Source organism: Calliphora vicina, chromosome 2 (assembly GCF_958450345.1).
Source record: "Calliphora vicina chromosome 2, idCalVici1.1, whole genome shotgun sequence".
Classification (NCBI taxonomy): Eukaryota; Metazoa; Arthropoda; class Insecta; order Diptera; family Calliphoridae; genus Calliphora; species Calliphora vicina.
Window position 1 is genome coordinate 11,087,898 of NC_088781.1, and position 19,183 is coordinate 11,107,080.

At 31.4% G+C, this 19,183-nt stretch overlaps 1 protein-coding gene across 1 annotated transcript in view; it reads left to right on the forward strand.

Moving 5' to 3' along the window:
* Positions 1 to 18,800, forward strand: part of Ccdc85 (coiled-coil domain-containing protein 85) — a 32,316-nt gene extending 13,516 nt beyond the window's left edge. The window contains exons 2-4 of the mRNA XM_065501161.1: positions 15,566 to 17,070; positions 17,161 to 17,397; positions 17,559 to 18,800. Of these exons, the coding sequence (XP_065357233.1) occupies positions 15,733 to 17,070; positions 17,161 to 17,397; positions 17,559 to 18,056 (2,073 nt within the window). The 5' untranslated portion in view covers positions 15,566 to 15,732 and the 3' untranslated portion in view covers positions 18,057 to 18,800. The remainder of the gene's footprint in view (positions 1 to 15,565; positions 17,071 to 17,160; positions 17,398 to 17,558) is intronic.
* Positions 18,801 to 19,183: the final 383 nt, after the last annotated feature.

Here is a 19,183-nt window from a genome sequence, read left to right on the forward strand (position 1 = left end):
AAAAAACAAAATAAAATTAAAAGAGGTTACAAATATAATTTTCTTTCTTTAATAAAGTCGTTATTTTGAAATATAGAATGTTAAAAATTTTTGAAGAATTTTGAATTTTTTAGTTGTTAGGCCCTTTTGCATTTCCGGTGACGATTTGAAATTGGATATTGTTGTTTTTATTTAAACTTTATTTTCCGAATCACATTTTCTATTTTCTTAAATGTTTCTGCTATTGTATAGATTTTCTATAAAACATTAATAAATATAAAATATTCATATAAAATGAGATATGATGGACGTAAAAATATATTTATGTGTATGGATTTTAGAAAACAAAACTCCCACAAGCGCCGGAAATGTGACACTAAGTCTTTCCACCTACACTCTCTCACTATAACTTGAACACACACACACATAAGCACATCATATTTGTATAGGTAGATTGATCAGTTTCCTTAATGCTCCATTAACTCGTTGTAGTGATCACATTGAATTGCTTTGAAAATGGTATGTATCATACGAAACATTACAAAAGCTTTTTTTTAATTTTTGTAAGATTCGAAACAAAATACAATATGTCACTCACATATTCAGTCAGTCAGAGATTTGAAGCGAAATATAAAACAAAAATCATAACAATACACGATCACACTCACTCGCTTCACATATAAAACATTCCTTGGTTGTGTTGTTGGTTGGTTGCCTTCATGGTTCGATCAAATGACAAATGATACAAGACGGTGTTGACTTTGTGTATGACAATCGTGATGAGGATGACGGTGATGATTCAGTTAAAACGATATATAATAGTATAGCATTTCATGAATGAAACCCAACAATCCATACTAAACAAAAAACCAAACATACATAGATAGATAAATGAAATACAATTAAATAAAAAGTAAGAAAAAAAATGTTTTTTGCTGTTTTGAAAGTTACCAACCGAAGAAAACAGACTCATGTTACTTTTTTAAGCATTTTAGGCGTTTTTGCTTTACTTTACTTTGTGTGTGTTTTTGTAAATAATTCTTTTCTTTTTTCATTTTAACTCAAAATCAAACATTGACTCAGAAACTATCCATGACTTAAAACGATTATGAACATTTATCATTTTGTGGGCTTGATTAAAAATAATAAATAGTTTACAATGCACGTGACATTTAATAAAAAAAAACTAAAACAACATATGGTCAATATCCGGAAAATGTGTTTCAAAGATTATTTTAAAATCTAAATAGATAATATAATGTTTAAAATACATATTTTGGCTACGCACATTTTCATCTAGAAATAAAATCTTGCTGATAGAATGCTGAAATTTGAAATAAAGCACACTTAACCATGAGACCGGAACAAGCCCATAAATACAAATTAACAAAGAATCATTTGTTTTAGCAAACTAGAAAAAAAAACTCTACAGCAGACAATTAATCATTTACATAATACGAAATGAGAAGAAAACGAATTAAAAAAAGGCACACACCGCTATAAAAGTCAAAACCGGCAAATAGTTGAAAATTATCTTGAACGAAATTGCGAAAACACCCAGGCACAACATCAACATATGGTAGAACAATCAAAAAAGAAATAAACCATTAAAGTCGACTTAAATACTACACTACAAAAATTGTCAAACACTTCCAAGAAAACGTAATATAAATCTATTATCAGCTAAAAATGAGATGTAATGCTTAAACTATTTTTACATAAGTGGTCGGCACCGAACATTATCGGTTATGTATCTCTCAACAAGGTAAACTACAAGACGATTGGTTGGTCAGTGGGCAACTATGCTGCTCCAGTGTGATCGGCTTCGTTGAGTGATACCAAGTGGACCCTTAAGGACCGTCACAGGCTGCCTTCAAATTAACTCCGAACACCACATTCACGAGGAAACCAAGGTTCTACCGGTCAAGGAACACAACGTTCCTTCTGGGATGTCACCGGAGGAGTCATCCAAACTTCAACATCTCACAGTTGGAGTCTCCCCCGAGGCATGTCAGACAGGAAATAGGAGGAGAGCATACAGAGTTATGAGCATGATCCATTTGATCGCCGCTCGTATATGACAGCTTTGAACAACATTCACAGAGACGCCATAAATTCTGCGGTAGCAGGATACCGTATGAATGTTGTACTTGGAGGTCGCCCACCACCGATAGCAGACGCCGAGAAGATTCTGCTACGTGGAACAAGAGTCGTTCTGCCACAACTTGGATCAGGATGGAGCAACAGACTTAATACCTTTTGGTCCCTCATAGACCGTGCCGTCCTTAACTTATGCACAGCATGTAGTCAGGGTCCTCATGACACCCTCCACATATTTAACTGTTCAGCCAACCCTACTTCACTAAGTCATATGGATTTATCGACTCATTCTGTAGAAGTAACACAATTTATTGGACTTGAACAACATGCATGACCCCAGAACATCCAGATTGATTATTGTAAAATTGTTCATACTGCTACAACTATAGTTTCTTATAAGAAATGCCTTACATGTTATTATAATCGGTATTCCATGTCTTATCTATGTCTATTACTGTTGTATAATCTCAAATTTCTCATTTGAGTTGAATGTTAAACAATCTGTTGTATGTCGTAATAGCTCCAAGCACCTAAACAATAAATTAGAGTCCACAAGACTCTATTTTATCACCTCTCGTTAGAGATTTAAGAGTACTAGAACCTACCAGTGGCATTGAGGTTTGCCATACCTCAAATAGGATATATAGGATATTTTATCTACATATATTTCATTACATGAAGAACCGGACATTCGTATTCACACCTGTGCGTTTTTTTTTTAATGAGCCGGCAGCTTCTGTTTTGGATGAAATGGAAGTCCGAGACTACTTGCATGTTTATGGATATATAATCGGGTTTGTAGCCGATTCTGAAGACTTCACTTTCTATAGTCACTGATTTGAACACTGTTAACTCAGTGTGAACCCCTGATACGCAATACATTGTGTTGGAATTAGGAAAATAGGTTATGGGAGGAAGGAAAACAGGAGCAGTGTTTGTGATCATTCATCATCAATAGTGTCAGATTCCCTATTTACATCAGACATAAGTACAGATGAAGCGACATCTGTCGAACTTGAGCCAACTTACAGCATTGAGTCTTGCGATCGTTGAAATTAAATCTGCACGAACCCATTCAGATATTGTCACAAGATTCTGATTAATCAAATCATGCATGTATTCCATCATTGTCTTTATCTTTAACAGTCTCGGTCTATAATTGAATGAATACGAATGACAAATGTTGCTGTCATCTGAAAATGAATGGATTGTGTTGGAAGTTTGATGTTAAAGTTTTCATAGCTCTGTTAAACATTGTAAATCAATGAAAGTGTATTCTAAATGGAATAATTACAACACTGTTGGACCAAATGGAACACTAATGATGGAAACGGGAACTAAGTCAAATCATAAATGTCAAACATATTTTTTCGGAATTTTTAAAATTTACTTATAATTGATGGATGAATCTAAAGTCCTGGAAAACGTGAGAAGATGGAACTTGCTGAAATTTATAGCCAAGGTGTTTTTCTATCATAAGGGTTCTATCATAACCCTTAACAGTGCGAGTTTTGATAGCAAAATTAAAATTATTCGGATATTTAAATTGCTTGGGAGAATGAATCTTAAATATCTTGGAAATGGGAAAAGGATGAATTTTGCTGAACTATTTAGATAGGCTGTGGGACTATCATGGTCTCATGTCACAACCTTTAACAGTGCGAGTTTTGATAGAGAAATTTAAATTTCTTGGGAGGATGAATCTAAATTTCTTGGAAATGGGAGAAGAATGCCGGATGAAACTTGCTGGAATTTATAGATAAACTGTCCAATCTGATAATCAGTGGTCATAATATTTAACTGAGCGAGTTTTAATAAGAATTTTTTAATTTTTAACAAAATCAAAATTTAACATTCTTCGGAGGATGAATCCGAAAACAAGAAAAGATGGGCGGATGGAACATGACGGAATTTATAGATAAGCTGTTGATAATCAGGGTTCATAATATTTACGAATTTGGCAATTCTTCCTAAATTCCAAATTTGGATTTCTTGGGAGGATGAAAGAAAATGGGCGGATGGAACTTGCTGGAATTTATAGCCAAAGTGTTTTTCTATCATAACACTTAACAATGCTAGTTTTGAAATTTAAATTGTTTTGGAGGATGAATCTAAATTTATTGGAAATGGGAGAAGATGGGCGGATGAATCTTGCTGGAATATTTAGATAGGTCATAACTAGGGTTCCTACGCGGGAAAAATTTCCCGGGAATTCCTGAGAATATTCTTTTGTTAATTTTCGGGAATTTCTTCATAAGTTTTCTTCTAAAAGTTACAATATTCAGATACTTTTCGATGGCCAAATTTGTTGCTAATTTAATTATTCTATTATATCCATCGATTTTTTCGGTTCTAGCAACAGATAGTCAGTCGGCAAAGAAGGATTATGGTTGAAATAACATAATTTGATTCACTCAACTCAAGCCGCAGCAGAAAAATTTGGTTATTAAGAATGAATCAAATCTAAGGTTTAAGCTCTTAAACGAATTATTAAGATGCCTAACATTAGGGATATTCAATGATTATCATTCATATTTAGAGAAAATAATTACAATAATAGTGGTTCAATTTTTTTTTATCTACAATCAGATTTAAAAAATTTCTACGCACTTTTATAGATTTAACATTCTAATCTTTTTTAATTAAACAACGAATTTATTGATTTCATACTGATTAAAACTAATACTGTAACAATACCGATCAGATAACACTATTAAATTAAAAACCCTTATAAAGGCTGGACCAACAACCAAATATAGTTATTTTATACTTCTTTCAAAACCCTTTTAAAATTATAAGTCAATTTATACGAAAAAATGTTTCTGGTTTTTGTTTAATTTAGTGTTAAAAAATTCCAGGGAATTCACGGGAATGAAACAATATTTAAATTTCAGCCCGGGAAAGAAAAAAGTCCGGGAAGTCATAACTTTTAACAGTGCGAGTTTTGATAGAAAAATTTTTCGAAAAATTTTTTGGAGGATGAATCCAAATATCACATCCTTTTAAGCTGTGAGCATACTTTTGGAACCATCAAAAATTAATTTACAAACAAAACATTTAAACAAATATGCCGTTCAAAATACCTACAGTATAAAACTAAATGGCAAAACAATTTTAAATCTCCAACTACTGGTTTACAAAATCGAAAGTTACCACATACAAATAATGTACTTATGTATTTAAGTACATATGTATAAGTAAGTATGTATATATGAAAGTCTATACTCTAACACAAATTTGTAGATAGATACACCAATGTATAAATAATACATGCATACAGAATTGAAGTTAATCTGTTTACGTACAGAGTATGTACTTTTCATATGTTTCATATACGTTTAAATTTATCTTATATTTTCAATTACTTAGTCTGTTAAATTATAGAATCTATTTGTTTATAAGCAAATTGTACTTAAAAGAAGGCGCCCACGTTATTTGAATTTTTAATTGAATTTACTTTTTTATTTTAAATTATTGTATGATTTTATAAGCTATTCGCCAACACTCTGTTTAAGCAATAAATTTTAAGATAGTTTTTAGATTTATCAAATAAAAATTAAAATTGTTTTGATAAAATGGAGGTACTAAATATTTTTTTTAAACTAGAGGCCTAACCATAATGTTAGTATGTAAAGTAAATTACTAACATTTATTTAAAAGTCCTTGTAATTAAAAAAATTTACTTTTTAAAATCTGTATACAAATCATAATGATCATTGATCACTGCATTTGACAGCTCTGAATCTGTTAATTTTTTTACTGCCTTAAAATTAACCACTGTTAAGCATTGAACGTATCTATACACTTTATCTGATTATACAATCATTCTGCAATCAGCTGTATTACAAAGTTTCTATTCTCAGTTTAATTAATGAGGAAGCCATAGATTGAATTGTGACTTTGTTATTTGATTTGATTGCTTGCTTAGTAATTTATTTTTCTTTAATACATAATTGATAATTCCATTATTATTTATTATTATTATTTCTTTTTTTTTGTTACACTCTTAACAAGCCAGCATTGAAGTTATTAGTTGTACAATCAAAAAATTAAACTTAAAATGTTCAACCTTGAACATTGTAAAAAAGTTAAGTTTTTGTACAATAATAAAAACGCATGTGTGTACTTTGAAAACAACGACGTACAGTAACGTTTTAAGAGCGTCATGCCGTTTTTCCTTAATTAAAATCATCTTTAATGGGTTGTTTAGTTATGTGGCTTTAAACAAATTAAAAACAATTATATGCTATTTTGTTATAAAATTTATAAAGGGAGACAGACAGAAAGCAGTTGAATTTGCCATTTCCGATTTTAAAGAAATTTAACTTAATAATAAAAATCATCAAAATTTATAGAATCTTTAGGGATTTCAAAATCTTAAAAACAAAGCAGAGCTGCGATTTGATTAATTCAATTTATAAAGTTCTTATATAAAGCCATTCCCAACAAAACAAATTCTTTGGGATCATTCAAAAGCTTTTATTTGATAGGAATTAATATATTGTCCTATTAATTTAAAATTGAAATAATTCAAATAAAATTCAACGTCTTAACGATAAAATTTTTGTTAATTCGAATATAATCCAAATTTAATGAAAATATTTGTTCTGCATTCAATTTGTTTTGGTTTTGTTTTTAATCTTTTACAAAATAAATTGAAAAATTTTGTCTAAAGCCTTTTTGTACTAGATTTGAAGTAAAGAAAAATTTAATGATTTAAAAAATGTTATTAAGCTACTAGTCGCCCGGTAACATTTACTAATGTTAGTTCTTCAAGTTTCTCAAACCCACATAAACCTGCCTGTTCTTATTTATTTGCAAATAAAATATCTAAATTTGTACTGCATACTTTAGGAAGTTTTTTTATTACAGTTGACTGGACTAAAAAAATCCGAGTTTTATCCGGAATTTTTAAATTCAGTAATGCCATTACATACATGCATGGACCATTTCATTTTTATATATGTATGTAGATAGATTGGGTGTATGACTTAAAAATGCATTTTTTTCAAATTTGTTCTTTTATTTTGAATTATTTGTACAATATAAATTTATTCAATTGTTAGAACTTTTCTCATTTTTCTGGAACATATGGATTCCGAGTCAAAGAAGGAACGAATCAAAGTGAAGCGTATCCCAGAGAGAGCGTTCTGCAACGATCGAAACAAACAGTATTTGGACTGGTCAAGGTCTGAACTAGAAGGCGGGTGAGGCTTCATTCTAAATTGTTTTTAACAGGTATTGCATAATGTGGCCGGACGTTGTAATGTTGGAATATTACGATTTCATGTTTGGCAGCATATTCTGGGCGTTTTTCGGAAAATGCTCGCTTCAAACGAATCATTTGCATTCGGTACAGGTTCCATGTGATGGTCTGATCAGATTTCAGCACCTCATAATAGATAGGACCATTTAGCTCGCACCTTATACAGAGCATAACCTTAGCGCCATGGATATTTGGCTTTGGTGTCGATTTGGATAGTTAGCCGGGCTTCACATATGATCTCTTACGCTTCGGGTTATGGTAATGGATGCATTTCATAGCAAGTAATGATTCGGTGCTAAAATGATTTTGGATATGCAAAATCGTCTTTCAAGGTCTCTCGGCTTCAATTCGTATGGTACCCAATTTCCCTGCTTTTGGATGAATCCTGCTGCTCGCAAATGTTTTGAAATTTCCGCATGAGTAGCTCTCAATGATTTTATAAGCTCTTGTTGAGTTTGAAAACAATCTCCATGGAGTAATAACTCCAATTATTGGTCTTCAAACATTTTTGGCTGGCCCACCCCTTTGTCTTGTCAAAATCACCACTTCTGAACCGAACAAACCATCTGTCGCACGTTGAAAACGATGGAACACATTCATTATAAGCTTTGGTGAGCAATCGGTGTGCTTCAGCGGCACTTTTTTTAAATTAAAGAAGTAAAGCAAAACTTCCTGCATATGACGCTTTGTTGTCACAAAATTCGAAAGACGATTTTGCAAATCCAAAATGATTCGGTGGAAAAATTGGTTTCTTTTATAGCGTTCAAACATCATTTCGGATATGCAAAATCGACTTTCAATGTCTCTCGGCTTCAATTCGTATGGTACCCAATTTAGCTGCTTTTGGATGAATACTGCTGCTCACAAAAGTCTTGAGTAGCTCCCAATGATTTTGCAAGCTTTTGAGAGTTTGACAACAATCTTCATGAAGTAATGCGTCCTGAACCGAGAAATCATCATTCATTCCTTCACATATTCATCATAAAAATTGGTGTGCAATCGGTGTGCTTCATCGGCACTTTTTTCAAATTAAAAAAGAAGTAAAGCAAAACTTCCCGCATTTGACGATTTGTTGTCATAAAATTTGACATTTTCAAATTAAAAAAGCTTTATTGTTTACACTATAATCTTCAATAACTAACTGAGAATAAATGACAGATATGTACCATTCAAAATGACCTATAAGTTATTAAAAACAAAAACGGTGTTCAAAAGATACGCCATTACAATAAAAGAAAACTTGAATGATTATACGTTTGAAGTACTGAGAAATTAAGTCTATGGATTATTTCGTACAGATTTTTTTTTAATGGAAGGGATAATATATAAAATTTAATTAAGAATTAATCATAGCTTCGAATTATTAATCACTTAACTTTAAGATTTATTCAATTTAAAAATCATAATTCAGATTTATAAATATCAGCAATTCATTTCATAAAACCAGAGACCGAAAATAACGGGTTCACTTTCATTTCAATGGTAAATTCTCATTCGCAGCCATTTAAAAATATTTTTTTGTGATATATCACTGAGAGAGTGATTTATTCGAGAACATTTTAGGTTTGATGTTGAGAGAAGCAGAAAGGAAACAAACACAAATAATCTGGATGAGTGATTCATAATTTATTTTTTTCGTAAAGGTCAGCTTGTGACTTTTATTTGCGAACATGAAAAATAAATCGCAAAAATGCATTTGATGAAAATCAACGATTAAATATATAAAATTTATCAAAAGATTAATAACAATTTTTTAAAAAAAATCTAATTTCTGTTACTCAGTCTTAATTACTTCATACTTATCATATTATTTCCATAATTTGTTAAAAATTACTAATAATGTTATTGTATGTAAATGAAAGAGAAAGTAACAGTTATTAAGAAGAAGAACAAATGAGTTGTTTATCTCACACCAAACCATTAAAAACCAACAAAAACGAATAAAGATCATACCAAACCATTTAAATAAAAATCATTTTATAACTATTATTTTCAGTGATTTATTTTTATCACAAAAATATAAATCACAAATTGGGTTTTTTGGTATATGGACGAGTTATTTTCGATCTCTGCATAAAACCAAGACCTTTTTGTAATTGATTTGAATTGAAGAAACATTTAATATCTTAATTAATTTTATTAAGCTATTTTATAATGAATTGAATTAAAAAAAACTTGAATGATTCAATAAGGAATTAACTCTACAACGAATTAATTGCCAAAGCAATGAATTCAATACATTTAAAGTACTAAAAAATTAAGCATATGAATTCAATCGCAAATAATTCTTTAATGCAATCGTTAAGAGACAATAATTTAAACTGGTGTTGAAAATTTAGTTAAGAATTAATTCTTTCGAACTTTTGATTAAAACGCATCAAATATTGTTTTCATCTAGTATCATGTAAGACTGATCTGTAAACATAATTTCGAAAAACATAACAAACAATTTATGTACCTAGACAATGAATTGTAGGGGGCACATATACATAAATTAAGTATATGAAAACAAACCAAGCTTGGTAAAAATTTATTTCCTTTTCAAGTAGGAACAAAGTCTCACTGTAAATGTGTAAAACTCTGTTAACGTTTGTACGTATGTATGTACAATGAATTGAATAATTCTTCTCCCCATTGTAAGATCTTTTAATATGAGTATCAGACCAATCGCTATCATTATTAATAAAAACAACAAACAAACCAAAGAAGAAAAAAAATCCCACTCAATAAGAACCATGAATCAAAGAATTTCAGACACGTTAAAATACTTACTTACATTCACACATCCATCCATATGAGCAATTCCACGAGAATCGCTACCACGACTGAAAAAACAAAAATCCTTGAAACTTTTTTTTCAAGATGATTTGAATAGAAGAAAATAATAAAATGTTACTATGTGAATGTATTTAGATCATATTACAACATTTTAAAGACAAAAATAATAGTTTAAACTGATTATTTTTAAATTTTTAATGTTTTAGGTATGTTTAAGGCTAAAATTGCGGCGAAAACTAGGCTCCCAATTAACTTGTAGTATGAAATGAATTTGACTCTGATTGCTTTTTTGCTATTGTCAAATTGTTTATTGAAACCGAATGTATATTTTCTATTAATTTTTTTAGTTTTTGTATACATATATTTACAGAATATATATTGTTTTATTATAAGAGAAAAATCTGTCACGTACGGTATGTCACGTACGATATTAAATTTTATTTATTATAAAATCATCCAAAGATTGTTTTTATTTAAATATGACGGATTGTAAAGGAAAAATATTTCGTTTAGTGTAAGAAATTAAAAGAAAACATAACGCCTCTCATGAGTCGAATATTTTCGCATATTTCTACATGTACCTCAAAATGAGTTCCGTTTTATGTCACGTACGATATACCTTTATTTCGCTTAATATTTTCGACAACAATATTTCAATATTATTATTTTAAAATATAGTACCCTCTGAATCTGAACATAAAGACCAAATTATTTTTCAGATACTTTTATTTTTGAAAAATCTATTTCACTCTATAGGCGTACAAATGTCACGTACGATGATATGGAATTGCCCATATGTAAGTAAGTATGGATCTGTGTGTATAACTTTACGAGCACTATTTGTATAAGTATAAATAAGTATTATTTTGATTGTTTTCTTTATATTTTTTTGGTTTTATTTTTGACATTATGTGAACAACATTTTTTGGGGTTTGTTTTTGTTTTCTTCTTGTATATCTTTTCCCATTTCCGTACTATAGTATTCACTAGTCAGTCAGTTGTACATTGCAAATCATATACACGAAACTGAATGCCTTCAAGTCAAGCCGGGTAATCAATGTAGCATTACTGCTCATTAACCGTAACTCAGACACACGAAGTTATTTTTGGCGTTATTTCGATTCGATTTTTCAGTATTATTTTGCTTTGGTTTTGTGTATTTTTTATGTTTGTTTAATTTTTTTTGGTTGGTATTTTGCAATTTGTGTGGCGGCACAGCTCGATCCCTTGACAGATTTAGATTTGTGTTTTGTGGCGTTGATGATGACGACGTTACGTTGACGTTGTTGTACCAACATTGTAAACTGTGAGATGATGACTTTTCACATGGTTTCAGTTCAGTTGTTCATTTTTCTTTTATTCAATCGCTTATTTTAATTCTCTACATCTCCAACCAAGGTTCTGTAGTAGTGATGAAACATGAGAACTAAAGTATTTTTAAGAATTATACTTTTTTGTATTCAAATAGGCTTCAAAGGTTCGAAAGAATTAATTCATAATTCAATTTTCAAATTCATTTTAAATTTGATTTCGAAACTATACAATTAAATATTCATAAACTAACTCCTTGGTACTTCAAACTTATTGAATTCATTCCTTTAAGAAATTATTATTTCTGGAATTAATTCCTTGTGGAATAATTAAATTTTTCTTAAATTTAAATTTATTACAAACAAAAGTTCGAAAGATTTATTTCTTAATTATATTATATTTTCAAAATCAAACTCAATTTTATCTCTTATCCATTCCCTCAAATAATTAAATAATAATTACGAATTAACTCATAGGCCAAATTCCTATGTACTTCAAACTTTTTGAAATTATTCCTTTGAGAATTCATTCTTTATAGAACTAATTTCTTATTAAATCATTGAAGTTCAAGTTAATTCAAATCCATTATAAAATATCTTCATAGTATTTATTGAATGATTAACGTTTTCTTCAATGCAAATCTATAACTTCTGAAAATGTTTTTTATTTAATTTGTTATATTTGAATTAACAAAAGTTTAATCGAATTTTATTATGAATGAATTCTATTAAAATAAAAACTAAAGAATTATTTTTTTGGGAATGGTTTTATTAAATGAATTCCTGACATTTCCTAATTCAGTATTGAGATAATTAACATTAAGTTGAGGTCTCTTAAAAATATAAAGGCCCGTCCACCATTTTCTCTATGGTTCCTGTCCAATCACTCTTGATAAACTAATTAATCTGGGACAGTCTTAAGCTTGAAATTATGAAGAGTTGGCCAATCGTTAGAAGTTTTGTACAAATTGTTATTGCTCTTCGTCCAAGCAACTTCTTGAGTTCATGGGATCCCCCACATGCTTTTTAATTCATAGTGAACCTCTCCAAGTGATTTTAGACCTATTGTGTAAGTCAAAGTGTATCATTTCACCATATACGGTTTACTAACAAATGAGGGAATTGCTAATTTCACATCGTGAGACTCAAAGAAGTTTGAAGTCCAACTATGTGACATCTATTTGTGAATTTATATCGTTAATAGGCCACATTATAGTGTAAACAACAAAGTTTTTTTTTTGCTTCGATTTCAAATGTTAAAAAAGCGTCATATGCGGGAAGTTTTGCTTTACTTCTTTAATTGGAAAAAAATGCCGCTAAAGCACATCGCTTGTTCCCCAAAGCTTATGTTGAATGTGTTCCATCCGCAGTGATTTTGACACGGAAGACAAAGATCGTCCAGGCCTAAATCATTGAGAGCTACTCAAGCTGCAATTTCAAAACGTTTGCGAGCAGCAGGATTCATCCAAAAGCAGGGAAATTAGTTACCATACGAATTGAAGCTGAGACACCTTGAAAGACGATTTTGCATGTCTGAACGCTATAAAAGAAAATCATTTTTGCACCGAATCATTACTTGCGATGAAAAATAGATCCATTACAATAACCCGAAATGTAAGAGATCGTAAGTGAAGCCCAGCCAACTAGCCGATACCACACTGTCCTATCTAGACCATAACAGGGAATTAGCATCGAACACAACTGATTCGCTTGAAGCGAGCATTGGCCGAAAAACTCCCAGAATATGCGTCCCGACATGAAATCGTAATATTCCACCATGATAACGCTAGGCCACATGTTGGGAAGTCCAAACCTTGCCCCGTCCGTCTACTATTTGCTTCGATCGATGCAGAACGCTCTCTCTGTGATACGCTTCACTTCAGAACAGGGTATCCGATATTGACTTGATAAGTTCTTGACCTCAAAAGATGAGCAGTTCTTCTGGCTCAGAATTAATATGTTGCCAGAAAGATGGAAAAAGGTCATAGCTAACAATGGCCAATACTTTGAATAAATTTATATTATACAAATGTTTCATAATAAAAGCTAACAATTTTAAAAAAATCACGCATTTTTAAGTCATACACCTCATAAGTTTTAGAATACATATAATAAAGTTATAGCCTAACATAACGCTCCACTTATAATATTTTTAAAGTACTAAAAAGTGAACAACTGTACTAATTTGAGTATCCCGCAATTATGACTCTGTTTGAAACATTTTACAGATGCAAATCTGAAAATTTGTGTTTAACGTTATTTTATTTGTTGTTTGTTCTTTAAATATTACGTCTTATTTCCAGGTTTACGTTTCTTATACTTTAAGTTGAGTTCAAATTTCAATGAAAACCAAAACAAGTAAGAGAGCTATATTCGGCTGTGCCGAATCTTATATACCCTTCACCAAATTATACTTAAACATATTTTTTTTAATATTATTATTTAAACAAAATTAAACTTTAAATTTTTTTTTCCAAATTGTTTTCTAAAAAATTTTTATTTATTTTTAATTTTAAAAAAAAAAATTTTTGGAAAAAGAATTTATGACAAAAAAACTTTTTTGATGAAAAAAAAAATTCGGGTTAAAAAATATTTTTCCCGATTTTGACCCATTGTAGGTGCAACTTACTATAGCCTTATATACATCGTTACTTTGAAATATCTATCATTAGATATCCATATTGTCCAGATATGGATCAAAAATAGGGCAAACATCGAGGTTGTCCCGGTTTTTTTTATTATATCTCAGCCATTTGTGGGCCGATTTTGTCGATTAAATAGCAACCGAGCTGGAAGAATTCCCGATATATTGATATATGAATTATGTATGTAAGTTATATAGGGGCTACGGAAAGTTGATTTCAACATACATATCTATAACGATCCAGAATATATGTATATACTTTGTGGGGTCGCAAATGAAAAATGTAGAAATTACAAACGGAATGACAAACTTATATATACCATTGCCACTCATGGCGAAGGGTATAAAAAGGGCTTAAAAACCATGCTGTAGGTAGTGGGTTTTGTAAAACTCTAATCTTGCTCTATAAAACAATAATTATATCTGGTTATAAATAAAAATTAAAAGAAACTTCTTAATATTTAAACATCATCAGTACTTTTAGGAATTAATTTATTACTTTTATGAACATTTTCTGTTTAACTTTTATCTTTTAGCAAAAAGCTACTAATTTTATGTTGTTTAGTTAACAATAATTCGATTCACTGTTTTGAAATCACTTTTTTTTTAAATAAAATTGTGGAACACTTTGAGTTTGTCAACCTAATTTTTATGGTTGGCTTTACATGAGTAGTGTCACAACCATTATATGCAATCTGTCTAGTATTTCACTTTCTACTATTTAAAGTACATTTGTACTTACATATACATATATGTACGTAAATACATGTATGTATAAGTATTATGGATGTATGTATATATGTAAAGTCACGATGACAATTTAATTACGATAAACTATGTAATAATAACAACTGGAGTTGTATAAATTATACAGTTTTACAAGCTTACAGTGATGGTAAAAATATGATGAACATAAATCTTATTCCAAAGTAAGAAATTAAAAAAACACGAAACTTTTTGTAGTAAAAATTCAAGTTAATTTTGAATATTAAGCCCTCATAAGATTCTAAGGCGATCTAGTTCCTCCGTCTGTCTGTATGTTGAAAACAGGATGGGGCCAAAACGAAGGGAACTTGCTGGCAGCAAATCCGTAAATACTATCTGTTGATAAGGTTTGTTAAGTATTAGAAATGGGACATATTTCACCTAGTCCCCCGGAATACTCTTTGAAGTCCCCATAGAAGGCCAACACCACATATTGATGATGGGTATACACGATTCGGCACAAACGAATATATAACTCTTGTTTTTTTTCCATTATTTACTTTTATTTCTTCTTTGACTTTAAAGTTTGAATATTTTTAACAAACTACTTAAAATTAATTAATTTGTTTTGTCTTACACTGTACATATGAATGCATGCGTGCAAGAAAAAAAAAGAAACAAATTTTGCAAGCCATGAAAAATGTTTAAATTTTAAAGCAAATTGTAATATGAGATTAAAAAATACAAAAAAAAACTTGCTAATTACATAAATTTATTTTGCAGATTCATCATACTTCAGTTTAAAGGTGATTTGCATTAAATTGAACTACAACAAAATGTTTTTCAACAAAATACTTTAAAGTGGATTTTCATGTACGAAAATCTTCTTAATATTACACAGCACTATTGCTTTATGACATCACCAAGACATCAGCACGAAGACGAAGACAATGTCCGCCGTTAGTAATCAACATAAAATTAATGGAAATTTGATTGTTAGTGCGAATACTGCTACTTCTAATATATCAAACAAAACCACGGCAGGAGCTAATACAACGCAAAGTAAATCCTTAACACCTAATCCCCATCGTAATCAAACGCATCATCATAACTATCATCAGGAGCAAGAGCAACAATTGCAAAAATCATATAACAACTTGCATGCAGCTCAGCAACAACATTCCGCAAAATTATCAGCAGTAACCACGAAATTGCAAGCCCCTCAACAACAACATCAAAAACGTTCGTTAATACCTTCTGTGTCGTTGCAACAGCAGCAACAACAACATCAGCAGCAGCAGCTGCAACAACAACAACAAACCATTAACTTACTAAATTCGACAACTTCAACTGCTTCAGCTCCAACGCAAGCAAATCAATTGCAAACAATAGCAACAATTCACCAGCCGTCCTCACAGGCACAACAACGTAACGCTCAAGCAACCGCAGAGTCAAATAATAACACCACGCACCCAACATCCACTACAACAACAGAAAATCCCGCAACACGACGAAGTTTCTATCATTTACAAACGCTTAAATCTGCAGGCCACAGTCTTAAAGCACCAGCCCATTCTATACCGCCACGCTATCAACCTCCACCACAGCCCCAGAGCAACTCTAACCCCACAACAGGTATTTTGAAAAATTTAAATACCCAACGATTAAGTAGCGGCACAAAACCAGCATATCCTTCTTATTTCTCCACGGAAACATCAAGCAACCACTTAAATAATCTCAAATATCCGCCCGATATTCCTCAGCTTTCCAGTGTTTTTATACCAGACACTTTGAAGAACCCACCAAATTCCACACGTTACAGTCTACCACAAAGACAGCAACAACAAAATAATCATCAAGCTCAATTGCAGCAGCAGAGATTACGTAGCGTCAATCAAACAACATCAAACGGTCATTCTACACACCAACAGCCTTCAGCCGAGCAACAGCAACAACAACAGCACCAGGATATGTTAAAATTTGTACGAAAACCCGATCAAGATCATCCTTCACCAAATGCTTCGGTAACTTCTAGCGGTACTGGTGGCATAGCACCCTCAACGGGCCGCTTAACAGCCGAACAAAATCGCCAACTGCAATCGTTAATTAATGAGTTGCGCTCGCTTAAAGAACAAAATCAAAGATTAATGGATGACAATCAGGAGCTGCGAGATCTGTGTTGTTTCCTGGATGATGATCGCCAAAAGGGCCGGAAACTGGCCAGAGAATGGCAAAGATTTGGCAGATATACAGCAAGTGTTATGAGACAAGAAGTGGCTGCTTATCAGGTGGGTTCAAATTTCTTTATTTTTATTATTAAGATGTAATTTATCTTATTTATTGCTGATCATTAAATATTTTCTAAATATCGCTTACAGAATAAATTGCGCCAATTGGATGATAAACAACAAGAGCTGATAACAGACAATTTGGAATTAAAGGAACTGTGTTTGTATTTGGACGAAGAACGTGCTCACATAGCTGCCAACTCCATATGCGTTAATTGTGGCGCCAGTTCACGTAACACATTAAGGGATGACGGTGATGGTTCTAGTTCAAGTACGAATGCTGATGAAAATATGACAGCTTTGAGAAACTATGAAAGTCAATTGCCGGTGAGTACACTCAAATCTTTATACATAATTAGTTAACTTTAGGTATTGAAAGTCTCTGGTAATTGTGACAACACAACACTTTGTACTTCTTTCAAAAGTCCTATTAAAGTATTTCTACTCTTATATACAACTAAACTAACCTATATTATTATTATTCACAGGATCTACATTTACGATCAACACTTCAAGATCAAACCCTACAATACGTGCGATCGCTGGAACGACGTATACAACAACTGGAAAAGGAACGTAATGACACCAATGTTTCTTCAAAAACTCCCACACCCACAGCAAATATACTAAGTCCTCTGCAGCAACGCCGTCAAGTGCAACCACCACAGCCACCGCCACATTTATCCGCCAACATACCAGCGTCATCAACAACACACAACCAAAAACAATCAAATCAACAACAAACTTCTGCTTTAAACGAGGGCTTAGTTGATCCCATTTCTGGCCGACCGGAAGCTGTGGTACGAGCATTACAGGTCTTAGAAGTACGAGAGCAGTTAGAACGCGATCGTTTGGGCAATTTAACCGGACAAACTATAGATCAGATGGACGATGGTGAGAAGGCGTTAGTGCGAGAAATGTGCAATGTTGTTTGGCGCAAATTGGAGGGAAGTCCAAATGGACCTACGGCCTTGGAGACACTTTAGAATTAGAATTCAAATTAACACACTATTTACTCATCACATTGACATAAATACTCGTATTATATGTATACTTTGTTAGCATTGTCAAATCTTAGCAATGTCTAAATTGAACTTCTATTTTTCTTTCGGAGAAAAATTGATGTTACAATTTTCTGCACGTTTTGTGTTTCTGACCCCTCACCCCCAGTAGTTTTAGTAGCATTTGTACAAAATATTTAATTTCTTTTTTCTACCTAGAACGCACTATTTGAATATGTCCCGATGGAAATGATTACAAGGCGGTTTTCTTTTTCAACAGTGTTAAGATAACACAACGCAATATCACTTTCTGATAAATGACCCTTGCTGATATTTATCAGAAAATAATTGTAAAAGGGATGTGATCAGGTTATATTAACACTGCTGAAATTAAAGCCGCTTTGTGAAATTTCCAACCGGCTGTATTTATATGTATTTGTTTTATGTAAGCTTTAACAATAAATTTTTTCTAAATATGTATTTATGTAAGTTATTAACTAATACTTCTTTTCTCCCCATTTCAATGAAGACTTTAATCAATTATATATTTGAAACAATATATAAATTTGATTTAATGTTTAATAATGTACATTTATTTAGTTTTTCTAAGAATTTAACTTTTATATCTTTTCATATTTTTTTTTTTATTAATTTATTTTTGATAAATCTTTTTTGATAACCAGATGAAATAAAAAAAAACATTCGTAATAAAAACAGTAATAAACTAAATTCTTTTAATTGCTTAACAATAACAAACTTCTGTCTTAAACGGTGATTAGTTGATCTAATTTCTGACCGACCGGATCACGCAAAATTAGGTTATTCTGCAATTTGGATCGTGATCCATCAATACTGCATGCTACACGTTAAATAAATATCGCGATAATGGATCACCTAATTATGCGTGATCCATTGCAATGGAGCAGTACCCTTAGAGGTACGAGAACAGTTAGATCGTGATCGTTTTGGCAATTTAACCGGACAAACTATAGATCAGATGGACGCTGATGAGAAGGCAGAATGCAGCTCTTAAATTAGCCTGAAACAACAAACTTTTTGAAAATTTAGACATTAAATGAATGGCACACCTGACATCAAAAATAAATTCAATT